A 21,263-nucleotide genomic window follows, 5' to 3' on the forward strand; every position below is an offset into this window, starting at 1 on the left:
ATGGTCGATGGATAAAACGAAAGTTAGGCTCCGATCATGAACGAAGATCTTTGTTATAGGAACGATATTATCGAGCGAAGTTGAAACGCGTGCCCGATTAACCGTCTGTCGTCCATGAAGTCCCGTAAACGAAGAAAAGGAGAAAACGCCGTGTTCTTATCGAACGCGCTAAATCTAGCTACGATCGAAACGACGACATTTCTCGTGGATTCCCAGCGAGATAGTCCTAAAGCCGTTTTCGTTTTCTACCTGTGTACGTACGTACGTACGTACGTACGTATATCACGATTGCACCGTGGCTCATTTTCTAACGAAACTGTTAAGCTGTTTAAACATTCCGAGAGAAAAGAAGAGAAAAATGAACTGCAAGGAGAAACAGAGTTAACGAACGGGCGTATGGTATATAAATATAAAGCAACGTTCGGTAACCGGTAACTATATTAATTACCGCGAATAACTGGATCGCATCGGGAACAAAACAAACGAATTCACCACGCTTCCTCGGCCGTGTTCAGCGCTTTTAACGAGACAGAGCGGGAGAAAGAGCAGGGAAGAGAGAGGAATTACAGTGAAAGAAGGGAATTGTCTCGAATCTAATTGCGATCATTAACGCGGCTATATTTCCCTGAGAGGTAACGATCCCGCTCGGGCAACATTAGACAGCAGCAAGTGGCAACCGCGAAAACATTCTCCGGTTTCTTTTTCCTCGGTGTAAGGCGTGTCGTCTTAGCGACGAGATGCGATTACCTTCGTTAACGAAACGATCTGGCCGTGAACGAACGATAGTTTTGGGCCAGTAAATTCGCGCACGCCCTAATAGCCAGGTGTAACGAGACGATTCATCGCTTTGATATTTCATTCGCCACGCGCTGTTACGACCGCGAGAGTGGAAGTTGAGAAAAACTGAAAACAACGAAATGAAAAGCCTGGCGGGAGAGAGCCTGAGAAAGAACGACACGGTTGAAAAGCGTGAATCCACCATCGATTTACATTTTCTACATACACTTCCACTTAATGGCTCGCTAATTACAGCCTCGTATCGCTCAGTTTTCATCGTTATTTTTCCACCTGGCCGTGTAAATTACGAGCAACTAGCGACGTTTTAATCCGCTTCCGAGAAGCTTCCATCGAAATGTGCCAAAGAGCAAGATTCGAGTATCGTTGCGCGTTGTTTCGCGAAACCACCGCACGTTTTCCTCGACGTGTTTACACTCTGATAACGCTACTAATGTCACGGCTCGTTTAATTATTCATGCGCGTCTGAGTCGCGCTACGGCGGCGTTTCATCGATCAAACTGCAAACAAGAAGGAACAGAGGCGAGGGGAAGCGCCGTGCGAAAAATCGCTGGCGCGCCAAGACGCGAACGATTTCGAAGAATCGCGTAAAGAAAAAAGGGCATTCGGTGAATCGGTTTGTTCGAACTATCTCACGAGATATCGCAAAGATCTTCGGAGGGGCCAGGAGTAGGAGAGTTAATTGCAGAAAAAAGTCCAAGTAATTAGGATAACGATCGAGCGCGTCAAAAGCTTCCTGCTCGCGCGTTCCGGACACCTCCGGTTCGTATATATTCGTGAGTATTTTATTAGCTTGTTTCCCCTCCTCTTTCTCAATCGGGCATTTACATCTAAACAACGTTCTCAACGAGAGAATCTAGCATCTTCTAGGAAGGATCAAGGACAGGTGGAAGGAACGAGCAACGACGATCAAAGAATGTCACGGTCAAAACGTTTCGAGAGACCTCTCGTCTTTTTTGCCATCAACAAGACTCGTTTTTCTACGAAATCTGCTGGCCCTCGGGAATGGTGCAGCGTGTCGTAACTCCTTTGGCCCTGTGGACGTTAAGGGATGCAGAAAAAGGCGAAGATTACAGAGCGGTGCTCTCTCGAGAGAGAGAGACGATCCTTGGTATCTCTCGTAAAGAACGAAACCGATGACCAAACACCCCCGTCGGGATTTTCATATTCACAATTAGCATGTTCTCTGCCTCGTCTTTTCGAATTCGTCCGAACAATGGCAGGGACACCCGCGGCGAACTGGCTCGTTCCATTGGACAAAAAGCAACGCGGATTTTTGGCAAATAAAAACGCGAGTCGAAACCCGCCGCGTGTTCCGCTAATCCCTTTTGGCTGTGATATATTCGAAATTGATGGCTCCTCTCGTCATTCGTTTCGCGTTTAGGCGATCTCGCGCGTAAATCTTTCGAAGAAAACGCATCGGTCAAGCTGGTAATTTCGTTTAATCTTTGGACGCGAAAGGGAGGATCGACGAAAGAGAGTTTACGAATTTTCAAAGTTTTTCTGAACGCCAGATACAGGTTGTTGCGGTAACGATCGCTCACGGGTACGCCGTTCTACGGCGGTATAGCGAACGAAAACGAGGTTTGATTCAGAGTTTCGGAATGCGCGCGGTTCGTGCTAAGCCTCCGGGCCAACGAGCTTCCTCGCAAGGTTGCTTTCCAATCAACGAGGAATTTCAGTCGGTCTACCCCGGCACCGGTTTCTAACGACCAAAATCTTACACTCGATCGCAGCACAGCTACGTACTCAGTCTCTTTCGTACTCTTAAACGTAATATTCGCAACAACTATCGATGACATTAAGATCGCCGAATCGGCGAATTCTCTTCAAATTTTTTATCCAACTTCTTTCCAACCATTCGACCGATTCACAAGTATCGAACGTAAGTGCCAGTGTATTTCGTTTATTCGATGGGATAAATACTGTCTGGCTAATGTTGGAAGGTGGTTCAAGGCCTTGCCGCGTTCAAGGACCCCTGGGTGTGGATGCTGCGGAGGCGCGCGAAGAAAAAATCGACCAAACGTTCACGCGAGCCGATGTTGAGGATATTCGGCTACCGTGCTCCATCACGTCCGATCGTCGATGTTATCTGATCGAGAGAGGCGGCCTGGGACTTCCTTGTGTCTCGCGGAGAGCGACAGAGAGCGAGAGAGAGCGAGAGAGAGAGAGAGAGAGAGAGAGAACCAGAGCCCTGCGAGCTCAGCGATTTAACTAGATGCGCCCAGGCAGATCCCTATCTGCCGCGATTGCAAGAGTCGTTGCTGCTCGACAAGAGCTCCGCTGCCTTCTCTCGTCTCCTCTCGCGTTCGACTAAAGGGGAGCGAGGTAGTCGTTAAGGGCTGCGCGCGTACCACCAGGAGTTACATAGCGCTAACGCGTTCGACGAGATCCATCTTCTTTCTTTTTCCGTACGAAATTAATGGCACTTCGCGTACCCTCGCGAAACAGCGGGCGAAAAGAAAAAAGGGGAATGTCTGCTCGGGGAACACCAAGTTGACGAAGGTTAGCTACGCTGCAACCCGGCTTGGAGAAGGGGAAAGAACGACGAAAGTCTTGTCGTCGTTAAGAGTTAAGAGTCGCTCGAATTACGAACATTTGGCAACGTCCGCTTTTACTGGCCGGCTTAATACCCCCCGTTGCACACGCATCCTATATAGACGCGAGTGCACGTGTGTGGCGCCGGCCAGAGAAACGCACAAAAGCCTGTCGGTGGGCCTTCGTCGTTCAAATACCGAGTCGTTAAAACCGTGCAATTTCGTCGAATTACGAATCGCGCCGCACCACCGCGGACGACATTTAATGGCCGCTATGCGCACCGAACCCGCCCCGTCCGCGTGCACCGCCGTTCCTTCTACCCACAATTTCGCGACCCACTGCTCGCCGCTTTACGGAGAGAGCACAATTTGCTCAAGTTACGAACGAGCCACGCTATTGCATTACGCTCGGTGAAAGCTGCCGATTTTACGATCATCCTTTTTCTGCGCTGCAGTTCGAAGTACGCTTTTTCATCACCGGCCAGGAAACACGCGCAACGAACCCGCGAGATGCGCGCAATTTTCGTTATTTCGTAGTTGCATTCCTGTACCATCGGACAGATGCACGTCGAGAAGAATTTTTGGAAGTATTCGATCAATGAAGCTTCTCAGAAACCAAAGAATATGGAAACTCCACTTTTTCTCGGGGGACAAACGATTTACATCGATGAGATGGCACGGATAACAGGACATTCTCAGGTAAATTTTAACAAATTTCTTCTCTTACAGATATACATCCTATGGGCCTACCCTTGGCTATCTCGACCCGATCTTCGCAATTTTAGCTACCACCAGCTTTCTTTCCTTTCTTTAATTACCACGATACAGGCCATTTTGCGTAATGCAGCGGAAATTGTGGTCGAACGAGATGTAAGCCCGTTGGAAAGCAATCGGAGCGACACATTCCCAATCGTGCTTCAAATTGAAACACCGAAGGAAGACGAGAAGCGAGATCGATTACCTTCTTGATCGGTTCCACCGTGGAAGCCGGAGAACGCGTTCAGATAACTTAAACCAGTTCGAACGATCCCCTCGTAATTCCGAATATACGTATGCACGTCGATATTTGAAATAGCTAGAAATCCATATTACAGGTAGAGAAGGATGAAAACATCCGCGGTTGAAAATAGCCGATAATCGCGAGTCAACTTACAAGTCGATCCGTTTCAACGCGAAGTAAACACACGAGGCAAGCGAGAAATTCCGCTCGCTCGGTGAATTCTTTTTTTTTTTCTTCGAGCTATCCGGTGTTCCGGTTACGCGATGGAACGAGCGTGCCACGGATACGAGGAAGTAATGGCCGCAACGTTTCGACGCGCGGCGAAATAAAAAGTCATTAACGCTTGCCTACATAACCACGCGCGCGGATTACGCGAAACTCGCTAGTACGGGAACACGAGACCATAGTAAAAACAGCCGTTTAAAAACTGGTATTACGTTGCGATGCAATTATGTAATCAGGTTGCGGCACGTACATCGTCAGGTTTCCAATCGTATTTAATTAAAAACTATCGGCGAGAAACAACGCACGGGCCCCGTCACTCCGACTAATCGATTCCAGCCGCAACCTAATATCCCAATTTTCCACGAGCCGCGAGACAGGTCACGGTTTCTGTTCCAGTTTCGGCATGGAAAACGGTGAAACCTGTTTTCGATTAAAGTCGTAGAGCTGTAGAGCGTTATCGGTGATAAAAACATCAGACGCGGCTTACAAACCACTTACGTCTACCGTCGTTCGACTGTTCTGTGTTTACTATCGTTCTCGAATTCGTGGAATAACGCGAGACAGAAATTCCTGCTAGTTACTCTACTAGAACACCTCCATTCGTACTTCTAATCGTTACAGGAGATGCTTGCACGTTGTTTATTTATCTTTTGTTTCGTGATTTCTCTGCTCGCTTAAGCGATATTCGTGTAAACATAGCGTACGTAAAGCGCGTAATTTTGTTCGCTTGGTTCATTGCGTTGAACCGTTCACAGTAACGAATTCCTAGTCCTTTTAAACGGCGTTTAAACATCTTCGATATTTTAAATATCGATCTAGAAACGATTAGAAATATCGTAGAATCCGTCTTCGTCTAATTCTGTCCCTAAAATCCACGAACGTCACGAATCTGATATTATAAAACAAGGGATTAATCGTTACATGTACGTTCCTATGACCGGTTAAATTAAAGAAATTCCATCGAACAACGCGAATTGTCTCGATGATGACGCATCGAAGGAATTTCGACGTTACCTTGCTTAATTACATTACGCAACGAACAACGCCGCTCGAGAATTCCAGGTATCGTAATCCCATAAAATGTACGTATCAGCTTGGCGAAAATATTCGAAGGGAATAATGGGACTCACCTCTTTCATGCCATCGAGCCTGCCGAGGCTCTTGGTACCCCGAAGCGGCGGAAACGCGGCGTCGTGCCATCCGGAGTTGCACATCTGCACTTGCTCCGAATGCACGTTCAAAGCTCGCGCCCTGCTCTTGCTCTTGCGCTTGTCCAGCAGATGCTTCGCCCTGGATTTGCGGACTGGCGCGGCCGGATCATCCTCCGGATCGCTTTGCACCTCCCAACGCGACGGAGATTTAAAACGACGTCGAGGACTCGTCGGTGAGGTCACCGGCGAGGTGAGCCTCTGGACGAGGGTGCCGAACATGGTCATCATTCGACCTGCTTTAACACCGACGTAACGATCAACGATACTTCACTCCGACTTGGACATCGTGGTATCGAGCTGTGCGCGCCTCGTCCTTCGATAACGTGGTTCAGCTCATGCCAGCACACGATTCGTGTTCTTCCACGGGGAGAAGAGTATACAACACTCTCTGTCACTCGGTGGTTCGCGCGAAATCCACAGGTGGTTCCCGGAACGGATACACGGTGCACACCGAGTGTATACACTCGTGCCTCGCGTGCCAATACACAGCTTTCTGTTTGTCGATGGACGATGCCGGTAGGAACGGAGCAAAACACCGTGGTTCACTTGAAACTGTAACGCGTGGATAGAGCAGTGGAAGAAACGAATACGTAAGATAAGACGCGATAGAAAAAACCGGTCACTGTTTACTATCGCACGATTTTTATTGCGCCGCAGGTAGATAGGTTCAAGAGCTCGTGTATGTAACTTGTCTATCTGCCTGTCTCTCTCTCTCTCTCTCTCTCTTTCTTTCTTTCTTTTTCTCTCAGTCTGGATCTTGGTTGATCCTACGCGAGACGTTGCACGCTTGTTTTTCCGTGCGTACGCGAATTGAACGCAGACAGATACCGTTTCAGGTACCTGTGTTCTACAGCACGTTTCACCGATCGAGCAGAAAAGTAGTGGCCTACGGGGAAGCGACGTGTCAGAGGGCCGGATCGACTTGAAACCAGGCACAGGTATTTGCCTTCGGGCGTGCAGCGCTCTCTCGCAAACACGGTCCGCGTTTAAAGCGGTAGTCTACGTGCACCGTTTCTTTTCTATACGGTTCGCGGTTTCCAGTGTTACTCGCCGTTCGCTGGACGGCCTTCCCTCGTACTATGTTCCAACGATCGGAACGAGACGCGAAAGAACGCACAACCGTGTTACCGAAACGTGACAACAAAACACGAGATACGTTCGAGACGGAGACTGAACGTAAACGCGACGCGAAACATACACGCCACGAGCACCGATCACTGGCTACGTGCGGAATCGAACTGGTCGCGCGGAGACTGCGTCTGCCGACCGGTTGGCCTCGCTCTTACGAAAATGCCCGAGTACGGACGAACTCGAACGAACCGGATCGAAGTTGCACGATCCACGACGACGAGACGCGAGACCGAGTCACCGGTTACCATGGCGATCGGGACTTATTCCCCGTTGGGCCTTACACGTCGTTCGTACCTGACTGGGGAAACCGAACCAACCGAACCGAGCGCCGATAAAAGGTTCTTCCGTACGTTTTCCATGCCTAATTTTCTCCTATATTTCACTTTTCTTTCCCACGGAGCCCTTTATCATCGTTTCGTCCAACGATCGGAAATCTAAACGTCGACCGTATATGTGGTTGTTGTTACGCGGCAATCGCTAAAGAAACACGCGGTATTTATTCCGCTGGATCGTAGAAGATCGCAACGGATTACGAACGAGTTAAATAACGAAGTACCGATTGATTTTACAAGATTTCGAAGGATTCGATATCAGAGATGTACAGAGGCTGGATGCGCCGCAGGGTGCATCGTACTCTATTTGCAACCGGCGGAACGTGTCCCGCCGTAACGGTCTCGGTAACGATAAAACGAATTGATAATGCCTGACCCCGGAATGAATTCCTGTTTCTAGGCGTCAACCGGCTAATTAATGGCACGATGACTGGTTCTCGGTTGCTTCGCGGTGATATTCTTGCATGTCGGACGCGATAAATGGGGAGTAGTCGTGCGGAACATGGCGAGAAGTTGCCGGGATGTCGTGGAACGCCAGCTTCCACGAAGACTCGCCGGTTGAAAGCACGAGAGAGGCGAAAATGAGAGCTCGATAAGCGGCAAAGGGACACCGACCGATCCCGGCTTTTAATCGATGGACGCAGGGTTAATCGCGCGTCCAGACTCCCGATGATTTTCATCGAGCTTTGACGCATCGCGATCTACCCTACCCGGTAATCAAGCAAAGAGGCACGCTCGTGATTCTTCGTCGCTTTCAAGGACAACGAAGCCTGACGCGAATCAAGAACGAACGCAACGTGCCTCTTTCTTGCTTGAACGATATCATTAGAGTAAGATCCCGTCAAAAGTTCAATTATTCTCGCGTCTATATACGGTGATACTGGAAAGTTGATTAATCGTGTCAGAGGCCCACTCGGTAATTATTACGCGGCCGCGTAATTAGCGCGAATCGTCCGATACCAGGTTCATTCTCCGTTCCGTGTCCTTATCTTGTGGCAACGGTATCCGTGAGAATCTGAGTTACGCGAGGCAAACCGATTCAGATTCGTCCCTCTGTAACGAGCGCGTGATCCATGATGCAGCTCGAAACGTGTGCGGTTAGTCGCGTTAGTTTCTTCTCGCTCATCTCTCGTCTTCATCGTCTCTCGTCTTGTCTCGTCGAGTCCAGTCGAGTCGAGTCGTGTCGAGTCTCCTCTCGACTCGTCTCGCGGAAGTCTGCTCGTCCTACATCGCGATTCACCTATGCGATAAAACGTAAGAGGCGTGTAACTAGAAGTACGCGTTATCCTACTCGGCTACCTGTTGAATATATCCTTGCACGTATGAAATAATTAATCGTGTCTCGTCCAAAATCTCGGTGATTACTCTTGCAGACGTCCTCGGTTAGTTTACCGGCGAAAGGAGGAATAAAGTAGCGGCAAGAAAGGAACAAGAAAGCGAGAAGGAGAAATTCGTCCAAGTTTCTTGACGTACGGAATCTTCGTTCGTAGGATCGCGCTTCTTGTCGCTGAAGGCTTAAATTTCAAGACCGCGACAGGTGCAAAGGCTGAATAAATCCCAGCTATCGTGGAATCGCGTCAGTCTGCGGTCGTGGCTGACTTTTTTTTTCACATTCTTTTTCTCGCTTTCGTAGGCCTCGATTTATGCCCGTCATTGCGAAGTAAAAGTACGAGATTCAGGATATTCGGTACGAGTTTGCTAGTACGTGCGACTGAAACGTGCCACGTGTCTGCCTATTGTTCGTAGTTTCGTGTTCCATCGCGCCTCCTCCACGTTTCTACGTTGCACACTCACGAGAGCGAATCTGGAGCACGCCGCTAGAAGAAACACGTAGTGCCCGCCTAGAATCGAAGATAACGTCAAAGCGCCATAAATATCCGATTAGATCAGGTCGCTGGGCGCATTCCTCTTCCACCAGTCATAATCCGAAAAATAAATCCTACACGCGTAAGTTTACGTAATGCTTCCTCCCTCGTGTACTACAGCGGCTACAAAAGGTATTGGCACGTACGGACAGCCGACAATGAGGCTCACGATTAAAATGCATCGTATACATCCAGAAAACCGAGTCATGTTCCTCGGTCGAGTTTCTCAGCGCTAAAACTGGAATGCCAAAACTGCGTGGCCACGGAGATCCTTCGCGTAATAAATCCATGTTATCAGGAAGAAATCGCGGTAAGTTTTTTCAGCCAGCCATTTTTTCGACCCTCCGACCAACGCAACGTCCTTTCGGAACGCGGAAAGTTCTTCAGCGCCGCGCAAAACCATCTCGAACTCAACGAACCGAGCACACGCGAACGTTTTGCGCGCAAGCAGCGTCCAGGATACGGTTCATAATCGAAACTTTGGCCGCGACATTTGCATCGGACTCGATCCGCCTCGCGTTTCACCGCGTCATAGCCGAGAGGACCGATCGAATTGAATTTTCTGCAGCAAGAGAAAAATCGTCGGTCGATCTACCGTGACTGATCGTCACCCCGTAGCGAATCACGAAAACGATACCTCGATCGACAGGTCGTTTCCCTTCCGGTGTGCAATCCTAAGCGACTTGCGAACGCGAACGCGAGTCTTGGCAAAGTACGTCGCGCGTTCGCTCGTGTCGTCGATTTTCACGAATCGCGAATGCACACGTGCACCACGCCGTGGACCGATTGGTAAAATCCAAGAGTTAACTTCATCTCTCTCTCTCTCTCTCTCTCTCTCTCTCTCTCTCTCTCCTCTCTTATTGGGAGAGAACGTGCTCTCTCGTGTACGTGCACGAGAAGGGAAACATTGCGTGCCGATTATACTGTCGGCCAGTGTGAGAAATATTATCCTTTGATCTCCGGTGCTGCGCACTCCGTGCCGGTTTCACTCCGGCAAGAAATTAACGACCACGGCCCGCCGTTTCAGTACGACCTGCCTTCGGAGATTATCAGTCGCGAGAGAGCCTGAGCGAGACGGAAGTGAACGTGCCGCAGGAAGTGGTCGAACAGCGATTTCCCCTGACATTGAAGCGCGAGCTTAAGCAACCATTCGCGTTTAATCCACGCGTATATACGCCTGTATGCTTCGTACAGTTCTAAACTCGGTGATATACGTCAAGGATGACGATTTGAGAAATTTATGCGTACGACCGGCAGGGTTCGTGCGGTGTCACTCGAATGCAAGGTTGAACCAGCCGATAGTACCAGCTATAGTTTGAACAAGCAAACGTGAAATCTCTGCAACGAGTTGGATCAACTGGGTCAAGGAGTGTAAGATAGAGGATGTTATAAAACGAATTCGATCGTCGATCGGTTAACAGCAGCGTGAAATTTGTACGATGGAAATAAATTAGGCAATACGCTATACGAACCTTAGGTGTATGAATTATTTGTTTCTTTCCTAGGTGAGATAAATGGAATTCTACTGCAATAAGAATCAGAACATGTACATATATTACACAGAACACTGAAACTTACGGGCTTATAGTTGCCTATCGACTGGCTCGTGTGCATTAAAAGTCCCTGTTTTTGCATAGTTAATCCGCGCATGACTAATACGGAAATATGCGAGCCGAACGTTTAGACATCGAAGATAATCGATATGAATCGCAGGCAAAAGCATTCGGCAAAGCAACCATTGCAGAAACTTCGCCTAACTTCCGCGAAATTCCAGAGGAAAAAGAGAGAGGAGAGGAAATTGCGAAAGAATTTGGAATGAACGGAACGGTTTAGGTTTGGGTTTAGATAAGATAGACGCGTTGGTAGGCGCGGCAGATTGGAAAAAATCGGCCACGCAAGAATCGTAGTTATTCGAAATAGTACAGAGAGAGAAAGAGAGAGAGAGAGAGAGAGAGAGAGAGAAAGAAAGAAGGAGAGAGAAAATAGTGATTTACAGCGTTTCACTACTCGCGACGCGTGTGCCCGTCGCGCATTCGGCGCTCGGTTTTCAAGTCGTCCCGTTTAACAAGCTATGCGATCGAGAGTTAAGACCGCGAACGAGATCGTTTCTTCGTGAAAGTCGCGAATGCACACGGCCACGGAGTCCCGCCAGGAAATACTCCATTCCATCGATCGAGCAACGATAACGATCCGCAAAGACCGGTCTAATAACTCGCGATCTAAAGGCTCGAGAGCATTGGCTATCGTGTGCAGACCACGCGGTTATGCTTGCGTAAACGGGTTAATGGAGAGGTCAATGATGGAGAGGTATTAATAAATGGCTGGACAATGGGCGTGGAATTCGCCGGCTTCGGTGAAGCTTGATCTTCCAATTCGAGCAACGAGGCGCGATTGCCCCTTGTTTAGCCTCGTGTTTTATACGGTTCTACTATGTAGCAGAGAATCGACGAGAAATCGACGAGAAATCGACGAGAAATCGATGGAAAATTATATCTTTCTACGTATCTACGCGTCACCCTATATCTCGGTTCCTTTCAATGATTCGTCCGACTCGTACGAAACGCTGATTGATTAACCCTACGAACCGCGATATTCGTTCGTAATTATTCAAAGATATCGTCGCAAAGCTCTACGACGAATCAGTTTATATTTTATACATCGACACCTAACAACGAAATGTTATCCGATTCGTGTAAAACGACGTTTGATCGATCCTACGAACCATAGGATTCGTCTGTAACTAACTATTCAAGGAACCAGTGGTAAAGTTCTATGAATCAGTAAACATGGTTAATTAATTTCCTTTAATAACAGGCTACTACCTTTTCGCCAGAAATTAGTTCAGCTTGGCGGGATTTAACGGCGGCGTTATGTTCTCGTAAATCACGAATAATGAAAGTCTCGCGTGTCGCGCGGGAACTGTCGACTCGTTCCGTGAGTAAGCTTTAACCAGGCGTCGAATTAAATGGATTCCAGACCTTGTACGGGTCCGTTGTTATGACGTCGGCGAGTTATCTTTCAGACCTTGGCCACGCCAAGGCTATCTTCCACGGGTGGCCAGGAAACGGCTCGTCCTCCTGTTCCAGGGCCAGGAGGAGTCTTGACCTCACGCAACGTTTCCGCGTGCTACTATGTTGAATTCTTTTTTTCGGGCGCACCTTAAACTACCAGCCAGCTTATGGAAGCTTAACTTCGACTTTGAAACCATCCGCACGAAGCATAGCCGGTGTTTTTTTTCTTTTCAGCATCTCGTAAATTCTGGTCGCATTTTTATAACGCGATCGGAGCGCGTTTCGTTATTTATGTAATTGTGGGAAAGATTTAACGCAACGGTCGTAATAAATACAATCACCCCAGCAGTCGTACTCTTAGACACCGAGGCGATAATATCTTAATTTATGTTTCGCAACCCGCCCCATTATCTCATTGACGATTCTTCCGTCGGAAGACGATCCCTCTGCCAGGATTCCGCGACCTCACGCAACGTTTCCGCGTGCCTGATGCCTCGCACTCTGTGCACGGCTTCGTTTAACTTATTCCCATCCCTTCGATGAATCAATTCCCCTTTACACCCTGATTCTCTCGCACGATCGAACTAATAAATTTTACAAGTTGCAATTTACCAGCGTTAATAAATTTTCTTGTCTATCGGTAACGCGACTTTGCTAATAAAATTTCGTACGTTACGAGGCGGTCGATCGTCCCATTCTACGAAAGATTGTAAAATTATATACGACACAAGTGCTTGCGCGAATCGTTTACAGCTTTACCAATCACTCGCGCAAAAAGATACTTTTCACGCCGAATTGGTCGTTAACCCACTGAATTTCGTAATTGCTCGTCTACGGAAGATCAGAGATACGACTTGTCGTGTTTTTCAGCCGTGGCGTTCCAATAAATTTATCGTATAATTAGTTGACGAAACGTTAAGGTACAACGTTGCTTATGCGCGTCATAGACCAGAAACACCACTTCGCCGATAGTATTAATAAATTATCGTGCAAGAGGGCCCTCTTGCGATATAAATCTTTAATTGCGCTGCTTCACCGCGTCGTAAGAGACGAGCGATTCCATCCCGAAAGGGTACTCGAAGAAGCTCGATCTCGCTTCCAAATAATCACTCAGCGATTCCGATCGGGCAATTTTCCAGGAAAGGCGAATCAACCTCGAAGAGAAGAAGAATCACGAGCCGTGGCAACGTTTCCGCGTGTTTGGAACACGCGTGGTTCCTCGTTTCCTGCGAAGCCCCGTTCGCGGAACGTGCGCATCGCACGCGGATCCCGACAATGCTCCAGCGTGGCTTTCGTACGTTCCTTTTTTTTCATCGGACCCAGTAAGGTCGCGCCACTTAACGGTCCACGGCATATTGCATCGGTCGTTTCGTGCGTAGACGGGGAGATTCGAATGGGTATTAAAGATGGGCGCGCGAGGTATCCGCATGCCACCGAGTTGCGAGTTAGCTGGCTCGAGCCGAATGAAAATCCGCCAGGGAAAAGAGAGAGTGCGTGCGACAATGGCGCGTAACGCGGAGGATAACGAGCGCGAGTTATGTCCCGTCATAATTTGCAATTTAGATTTCATTATCACCCGCTGCCCGCTGATCTCGCTACCATCGAGTCTACGTCTAAGAGTCGCGGCTACCGGCGTGCACGTGCTCCTCGAAAACAAGCCCCTGGCTACTGCCTACGTCGCGAGTATATAGACGATTTTCCGCTTCCTGTCAGACGCGTTTTGCTTAGAAAATTGTACAGCCGTACCATTCACGAGGAGAAAAATTACGACAATGATCGATGGATTCCGCTTCGTGAACGAGTTAAGCCGTATCTTCTGGTCTTGAGCAACGTGGAACTTTTAGCCGAGGTACCACGTTTCTTGAAAACGTCACAGGTTGGTTATGCTCTCTTTTTCGACCGCTTCACAACGCGATTTAACCATCTGTCGTAATATTTCAGCGACGATAACGGAGGAAAAAGTAGCTCGAGTAGCTTCAGGGAGGATGCACAGCTTTACGCCGAGACGACGTTGCGTCGCTCGAGAAAGTGCGTCGCGTTACGCAACGACGCGTGTAGCAATACGCTGAACGCTCCGAATTACACAATCGTGACCCAACGATCGACATTTACACAGCGTTAACGTTATTTTGCATAAGGGAACGGCAACGATATCGTTCGGTTACGTTGGACCGCGCGCGATCAAGCAGCGTTGATACGTCGGAAGTGACACGAAAGGTATGGCAGTAAGATCGTTTTCGACGCATTTGGCCGGTACAGAAGCTTCGAGAAATCCGCGGGATGCCCCTCGAGCCGAGCCTATTCCGCAAAAGTGTGCTAACGACGCGCAAACCGCCCTCGAGCGAGCATTTCCGCATTGCGCGCGAGCCTTTAAAGCGCGGAAAAACGCTCTTCGGAACACAAGCGTGCCGCGTATACGAACCCGCTCGTTCGGGGTAATGATCCTGGTTAACGGTACCGCAAATTGGTATAGTAAAGGGTCCGTAAAGTCCTTTATGGAAATGTCCATTGCAATATTGTTGGTACAAACTGCGGAACGTTGCCGCGCATCTGGTGTGGGATAAATGACGCGAGTCGTCCGTTTCAATCATTAGAGGAATCGAGCCGCGGTCGATCACCGATACTTTGTATTTAGAGCCGTTTCTGTGTCTCGTATCTCGTTGCCTCTGCTGACGCTCTTAAAACGGTAGACAGAGAAATCGCAGATGTAACGTCGATGCGCGAAGACGAACGGAGGATCCGAAACGAAACGATCGACTCACTTTACCAGCAGATTTGTAGACTCTCTTCAGTTGGAACGCGAAATTTCTAAATTCTCCATCTGTAATTCGCGAATTCATCGCGCTTCCTTTCCTATTTCGCGGTTTAACGGGCGTTGACTTGCTCCTTCGTGTTTCTACCAGCAATTTGAAAACACGCGCGCTAACGTGTAAAAAGCCAACCTACAAAACCTATCGTTCTCTCGACGAGTCTGTAATTCGCGTGGGACTTTGGTTACGCGGAGGAAAAGAAGCGTTGGAAAAAGACGGAGAAAGCAGCGATCGCTAGTTTCGACGCGTCTCCTAATTCGGGCCGAGAAGATCGAGAGACATCTTTCGAGGAGCATCGGTGCAACGTCCTGCAGAAGAAGAATCCTCCTGCCGGTACCTTACACCAGGTTCCTTTGGACTGACTCACGTACCGGTCGCTCGAGCCCTCTCCCTCGCCCCTTCGCGCACGGTGCCACTTTGTTCCACGAACGCACGGAGAACTCGCTTTTCGGAAGCAAAAACGAACGTGGGCGAACTTCTCGAAGGACATTCTCACAGATTCTGTTCCATCGCGACGGCGTTCCTCTCGTTCTCTCCTCTTTCTTACCTCCTTTCTTTCCTCCCTTGCTTTCCTCTTCGTTGCCTTACTCTTCGATCCTTTTCATTCTCTTTATCTTCCCATCCTTCTCCCGTTGATCCGATCTTTACGGCGCGCATCGAGGCTGCGTTCTCGATGCTATTTAGACACCGTGTTCTAACACCGACGACTCGACTCGATGCGACTCAACGTCGTATCGATGGAACGCAGTCTCTTTTCACGGCGCTGAACGACTCTGCCGGCTGAGATTCTCGTAGGATGAGTTTAATACAATCAGAAAACCGTGACACGTAACGTCAGATCCTAGCCGACGTAAAAAGCCGTGGCTTGCCGACCGATTAAATTGCGCCCTTTACAAGACCCCTTTTGTTCTTCGTGTAGAAGCATCTAATTCTTTCGATTCGACCAGTTTACGGATCAATATCTCGAACGCTTGACCGATGCCACTTATTGTTAAGGCAGTTAAAAGGCAGATATCGAGTACACGGATATCGAAGTACGTTGATAATGCGAATAATTTATCGCTTCTCTACCGGATATGTTTCAGCGGTGAACGACAATGTGCGATTCCTTCTCAAACGAAAACCTATTTATAGGCGTACTTTTCCACGCAAATTATAGTGTACGTTGGAAATCGAAGGGAACGTGGCGACAAGAGAGCTGCGCGTTCCAGTAAATTCCAGCAAACCGGCAAAAGCCAACTGAAAATCAACCAAAATCGCATCGAGTCTCTTCGCTGCTATCGATTCAGTCGCGTCTTTGAAACAACGTGCGCTGTATCTTTTCCTGTCGAAGAAACAAAGACCAGAGTAATAAAGATCCGAAACGTTATCCTACCATTAAACGGTACACAATTTACGTGGTCTATCGCTGTTTAAACGAAAGAACGATCATCGTCACCGTCTCGATCCATGGAAACCATTACTGCCATAGCAAGAAGAGCCGGTATCGCGGAAGTCTGTTTCCCCTAAAGGACTTACGAGTGACGTCAGAGAGTGGCCGATCACGAGGCTGAACGAGGAGCCGCGATAGCTCGATATTACGGCATAGTGGCGATTGTGCCCGTCGTTACCCTTATCCAAGGCGGTTCAACAGGAATTCAATCTGCGTTACGAGCGCCGCCGAGAGAACACCGGTTACGAGTATGCAAACGTCCCGATGGTGCGTGAATAAGTGCGTTGCCGCGTGTTCGGCCACGTCCGTGTATACCGAGAGCTATGATTTGCCGGTGCCGCGTACCACCGTCTTCGGACGTGATCGCAGAAAAGCGAACTCGCTCGTTTGTTCCAGCTGGAGCCGAGCAGACGTGGTACGCGGTACTTCGCCGAAGGAACGATAGGCAACCAAAGTTGGAAACTTCGTTGGCAGCTTTAGGAGACGAGAAACGGAATTAGTTGGTGGACGGTAGAAAATATAGAAACTGCGGACTTGGAAATTGCAAAGGAAGAAACCGCAAACGTGAAAATTATAGACTTAGAGATTGAAAACGCTGTAGGAACTTAAAACGTAAAAATAGGAAAGTCGGAAAGTAGGATATTAAATCGTCGATCGTTTAACTACTCGAGCCATAATGAAAGAAAATCTAAAGTAGCAATTGGAATTGCGATATTTCCAGAGTTTCAGTTAAATACACGCGAGCAACCTGCTCGGGAGAAAATTGCACGACTGGTTACGCGGTTTCCAGGAAGGCGGTTGTCGAGATTTCGCACGTATTTTATCGCGCGTTTCCTCGTATACCTGTTACGCGGCGAGCCAAGTCGCAGGTGAGCGTACAGGTAAACGTTTTAGGTGACACTTTCGTGCGAAGGTCGTCTATTCGACCTTACGGAGGTCGCGCGCTAAGAATTCGATCTACCACGCATCCTACCACATTTTCGCGTCTTATATTTTAACGCCTTTAACGCCTTTCGTCGTTCCGTTTCGATCACGTCGCGCGATGAAACGCATCCGTGTCTATCGAGCCAGATCGACGGTAAACAGTCGTTCGTAGAACGAAAAGCTGAATGAACCAATTAACGGAGTTCGACGTTACATAAATCACGATCGACAAAGTAGATTAGTTTCGCTGTAAAACGTAACGAGCTCCGGGCTGTGCGGCGTGGCGAACATAAATCTGCTCATTTTCTCAATTACATCGAGCACTACCGCGCGCACGACCCACTTTCAACGACCTTACGCGAACTAAAAGCCCATTTAAAGGCTGCACGAATTTTTGTGACCCACTGTACGTAGCGCGATCGTCAAGGTGCTCGGCCACCTTGGCCGTCGGCTAGCTTTCCATCGGTGAAAGCTCCGCTTTGTGAAACGCTCAACGCGCTGCATACGTGCCAACCTGTCCCCCTCCTTCTTTCTCCGTGTATACGAGAATCGCGAGACCGGTTAGGGACCTTCCTCAATGCGTTGTGTCGTCGATTCGTCGATGAGAAATGAACGGAAGTGGAACCGTGAAGCGCGCTTTGACGAAAAAAGAAAAAGAAAGAAAAACGAGAAAGAAAGGAAAGCCAAGGGGGATGATAGAAAAGACAAACGAGAGAAAGAATCGACGGGTTCGCGATACGACGATGAATCTATGAGCGATTACTGGCAACGCGTATTTACTTACAAGATACCAATTCGAGTCTTTTCCTCTCTAATTTATGTACGATCGAAACTGCGAAACGCAGACGCTACGACGTCTTGGAAAAGTCGTAAACCAAGGGCGAAGCTCATTTTACAACAGCCATATCCTTGATCGTCGATAGGAGAAACTCGCAGGAAATCTCATTAAGTAGAGTGTCCACAAACGATAACGACGTCGTTAATGGCTCGTTCGGAATAATTAACTACGTGGATCTGAAATTCGTTGCTTTTGCGTAGAAACAATGACGCGTGATATCGATATCGTTTACTCGCTTATTCCTTCGTACGCTTCTTAGTTTAAAGAGGAGAAAAAAAAGGTTCGTTCACGAGCTTGACTCGTGCGTCCTCCCCACGATAACCTGTTCGTCTCGTCACGCTAAAATTAGTTAAACACGAGAAAACAGAACGAAACACGTCGATGACGCGTTAACGAACTCTTATTAGACCGGACAGTAAATCGACGCGATCGTATTACCTACGTTTTTCAACGTTTTATCGATCGGATTTCTCCTAGGAATTATCTCGCGGATAATACAGGCAATTCGTTAGAATGTCTGATTTACGTGAAAACGATAGAGGCAAGGTTGAAAAGCGAGCATTGTTTACCCGAACGACTATAAAACTCGGTAAACGATCGAATCGAGCAACGATAAGAAACGCCAGCGATAACGTGCAAATAGGAATTCTACGCGCTACGTTTGCGAACGTTGCGTCGCAGCTGGTGTTTGCGAATAATTCGTTGTCTCTCATCCGGCCGAGTAATATCTTCAAAGATGTTCGCGAAACGTACTTCTTTGAAACGTGTATGGAAAAATTCTCGGGAACACGGTGTGATACAACGTATCGCGCGTGTAACGTGTTTGTAGGTTTCGAAAACTGTTCGCGAGCTTGTTACAAGCGGCATTCGCGGGAAATTCATAGAGCGGTTATAAGATATTTATGAACATCTCGTACAGTCGGCTGACGAACATACACGCCTTTACAAGTACCGAGTTGGCACGTGAAGCTAGGTAACGCGAGGGTTTCGAGAAGGTGTGTTGCGTGCGCCGTGAGATTTCTGATATTTTTAATAACAATCTAGGCGCTATCTACCGACAGGATCCGAAAGAAATTGCGGTAACGGAGTCGTTTTGGTACCGCTAGAAACAGTCGATGCCAATCTGGGAAACCTCGTGGCGTGGTTGCGGCGAAATCACGATTGCGAGGGCCGTGTATTCATCGCAACGAGTTTCAAACGATATTTCCCACTTTCGATGCAATAATCGTACAACGACGATATATGCCACGACCGTATCCTGCTTTACGACGCCGACGATTTCTAATATCTCGTTAACGTTGCGTTAAATATTCCAGGCTCGATGATTCGAGTAACAGGTATTTCCATATCCACTAAATCTTCCGTACGTTCTTGTCGGTCTCTGTCTCGCCCTCTAATTTCCTCGGAACGATTCTACTCCGATACCCTTCGTTAGAATTCCTGGATCGACGAACAGGTTTCTCGGTCTATCCGTGGCCAACCCCGGGGAAATAGATCGAAGTTGGCCGAATAAGAGCCGAATCTAAGCGCGGTCGGAGAACACGCGAAGCGTACTTGACTCGAAACAATTTTACTTTACCGACGCGTTGCTCGCGCCAAACCGGCTATTTAATACTTACGCGCTCTTTCTTATCCAACGCCGCTCCGGCAAATTTAAACGATTACCACGTTGAACGGTTTTACGAACCTCTCGATCGCAGCCCGATGATATACGAAATCCAGGTGCTGTTGAATAACCGCGATAAAGACACCTCGAAGAGATATTCGAGCGGTAATATCGTGGTCCAGAGGCATCCACTTCCTCTCACTGTCGTTTCGATCTTGCCTTTTGTAGGACACGCATTGGGTGGCCAAGCGTACCGTGCACGACCGATCAAAAAACGCGGCGAGATTTCACTACGTCGAACCGCCCTTCCTTTCTTTCTCTTTCTCCTGTCCTCGATGACCACCGACTGCACAATTTCGTTGTTCCCGACGTTATTACATTAATAACGATCCAGCCAGCCAAATAATTGGATCGAACGAAGAAAAAAAAAAGGAACGGTCTCCTCTCGTTTCTCTCTGTTCGGCTTTCCCTTTTACTCGACGTACGCTCACGGACAAGCCAACACGCATATTTATATTCCGCACGCATCCGCCGTTACGAAATTCGCCATCGAAACTACATTTTCGATCATCTTCGACAGGCGTCCACTTGGACGAAGCTTGGTCTTGATTTTCATCGGCTAAGTAGTCGCAAGCACGACATTCGCGAAGCGAAGATAAGGAAGCTGGGAACAGAAGCAGAAGACACGCGGTTTACGTGCCTAAAATTCCTCTGGATGACTTCCGGTGTCCGGTTTCTCGGCCCGTTAGGCCGACGCCCTGACGAGAATGCGTTTTCGCAAAAAATTCGCAGCTACGTGGACGCGGTGGATACGCGGGCCCAGCTGAACAAATACGCGCGGTTCTGCGGCTTCCACGCATCGAAATCTCCCGGCCTCGCGGCCTGCGTGCCACTCTATACGTATTTATAGATCGACCGAGCAAAAGTGAAATTGCCAGTGATAAACGGAACGAAGGTTGTTACGAATTTATGACGCAAACGTTACATCGGCGAGTATCGACCGAAAGTCTCGATAATCTTCCATTCCGCGACGTATATTCGTTTCAATGGAGATAGAAGCACGACACTTTTTATCAACGACAAGTACCTGTCTTTGGAAAAATTCTTTGTCACGAGGTTTAAACACGGCGTCGATTCTTCAAAATATACGTGTATCGCGTATTCCATCCAATATTGGTCGTCTATGGTCGTTTCATTTACTCGAAATATACTTTGCCTTCGTTGACCTTTGTCGATCGCGTATCCGTACAATCTTCGCGTTACGATGGTTAAAATCGTCGAAGATGGTTGAAAATTTCTCACGAATTCCTCCATCATCCACCTATGGATTCTAACTCGTATCGGAAGCTTTTACTTTTATTTCATGACGTAGCAATTTCGCTGCAACTCGGCGCTTTTATGTTTCTAATAACGAAATCGCAGGCTCGTGTGTAGCACCATTAAAAACATAATAATCCTACCGAATAACACGGCTGCTAAATCGCACGGACGTTGCACGGTTCGTCTCGATCGGAGACTCGTGGCGGACCTTGAAGTCGTAAAAGCG

General features: G+C 48.2%; 1 protein-coding gene across 4 annotated transcripts in view; it reads right to left on the minus strand.

Moving 5' to 3' along the window:
* Window positions 1–21,263, minus strand: part of LOC126864922 (rho GTPase-activating protein 20-like) — a 179,295-nt gene that overhangs the window by 91,339 nt on the left and 66,693 nt on the right. The window contains exons 1-2 of one of the 4 annotated variants that reach the window (XM_050616814.1): window positions 15,465–15,667; window positions 5,688–6,320 (exon numbers count right to left, since the gene is read on the minus strand). The exons of 2 other annotated variants lie outside the window; for them this stretch is intronic. In XM_050616814.1, the coding sequence (XP_050472771.1) occupies window positions 5,688–5,996 (309 nt within the window). In that variant the 5' untranslated portion in view covers window positions 5,997–6,320; window positions 15,465–15,667. Of the gene's footprint in view, window positions 1–5,687; window positions 7,164–15,464; window positions 15,668–21,263 lie in introns of those variants that run through there. One more of the 4 variants, XM_050616813.1, reaches the window with a different exon arrangement.

This window comes from Bombus huntii, chromosome 4 (genome assembly GCF_024542735.1).
Source record: "Bombus huntii isolate Logan2020A chromosome 4, iyBomHunt1.1, whole genome shotgun sequence".
Classification (NCBI taxonomy): Eukaryota; Metazoa; Arthropoda; class Insecta; order Hymenoptera; family Apidae; genus Bombus; species Bombus huntii.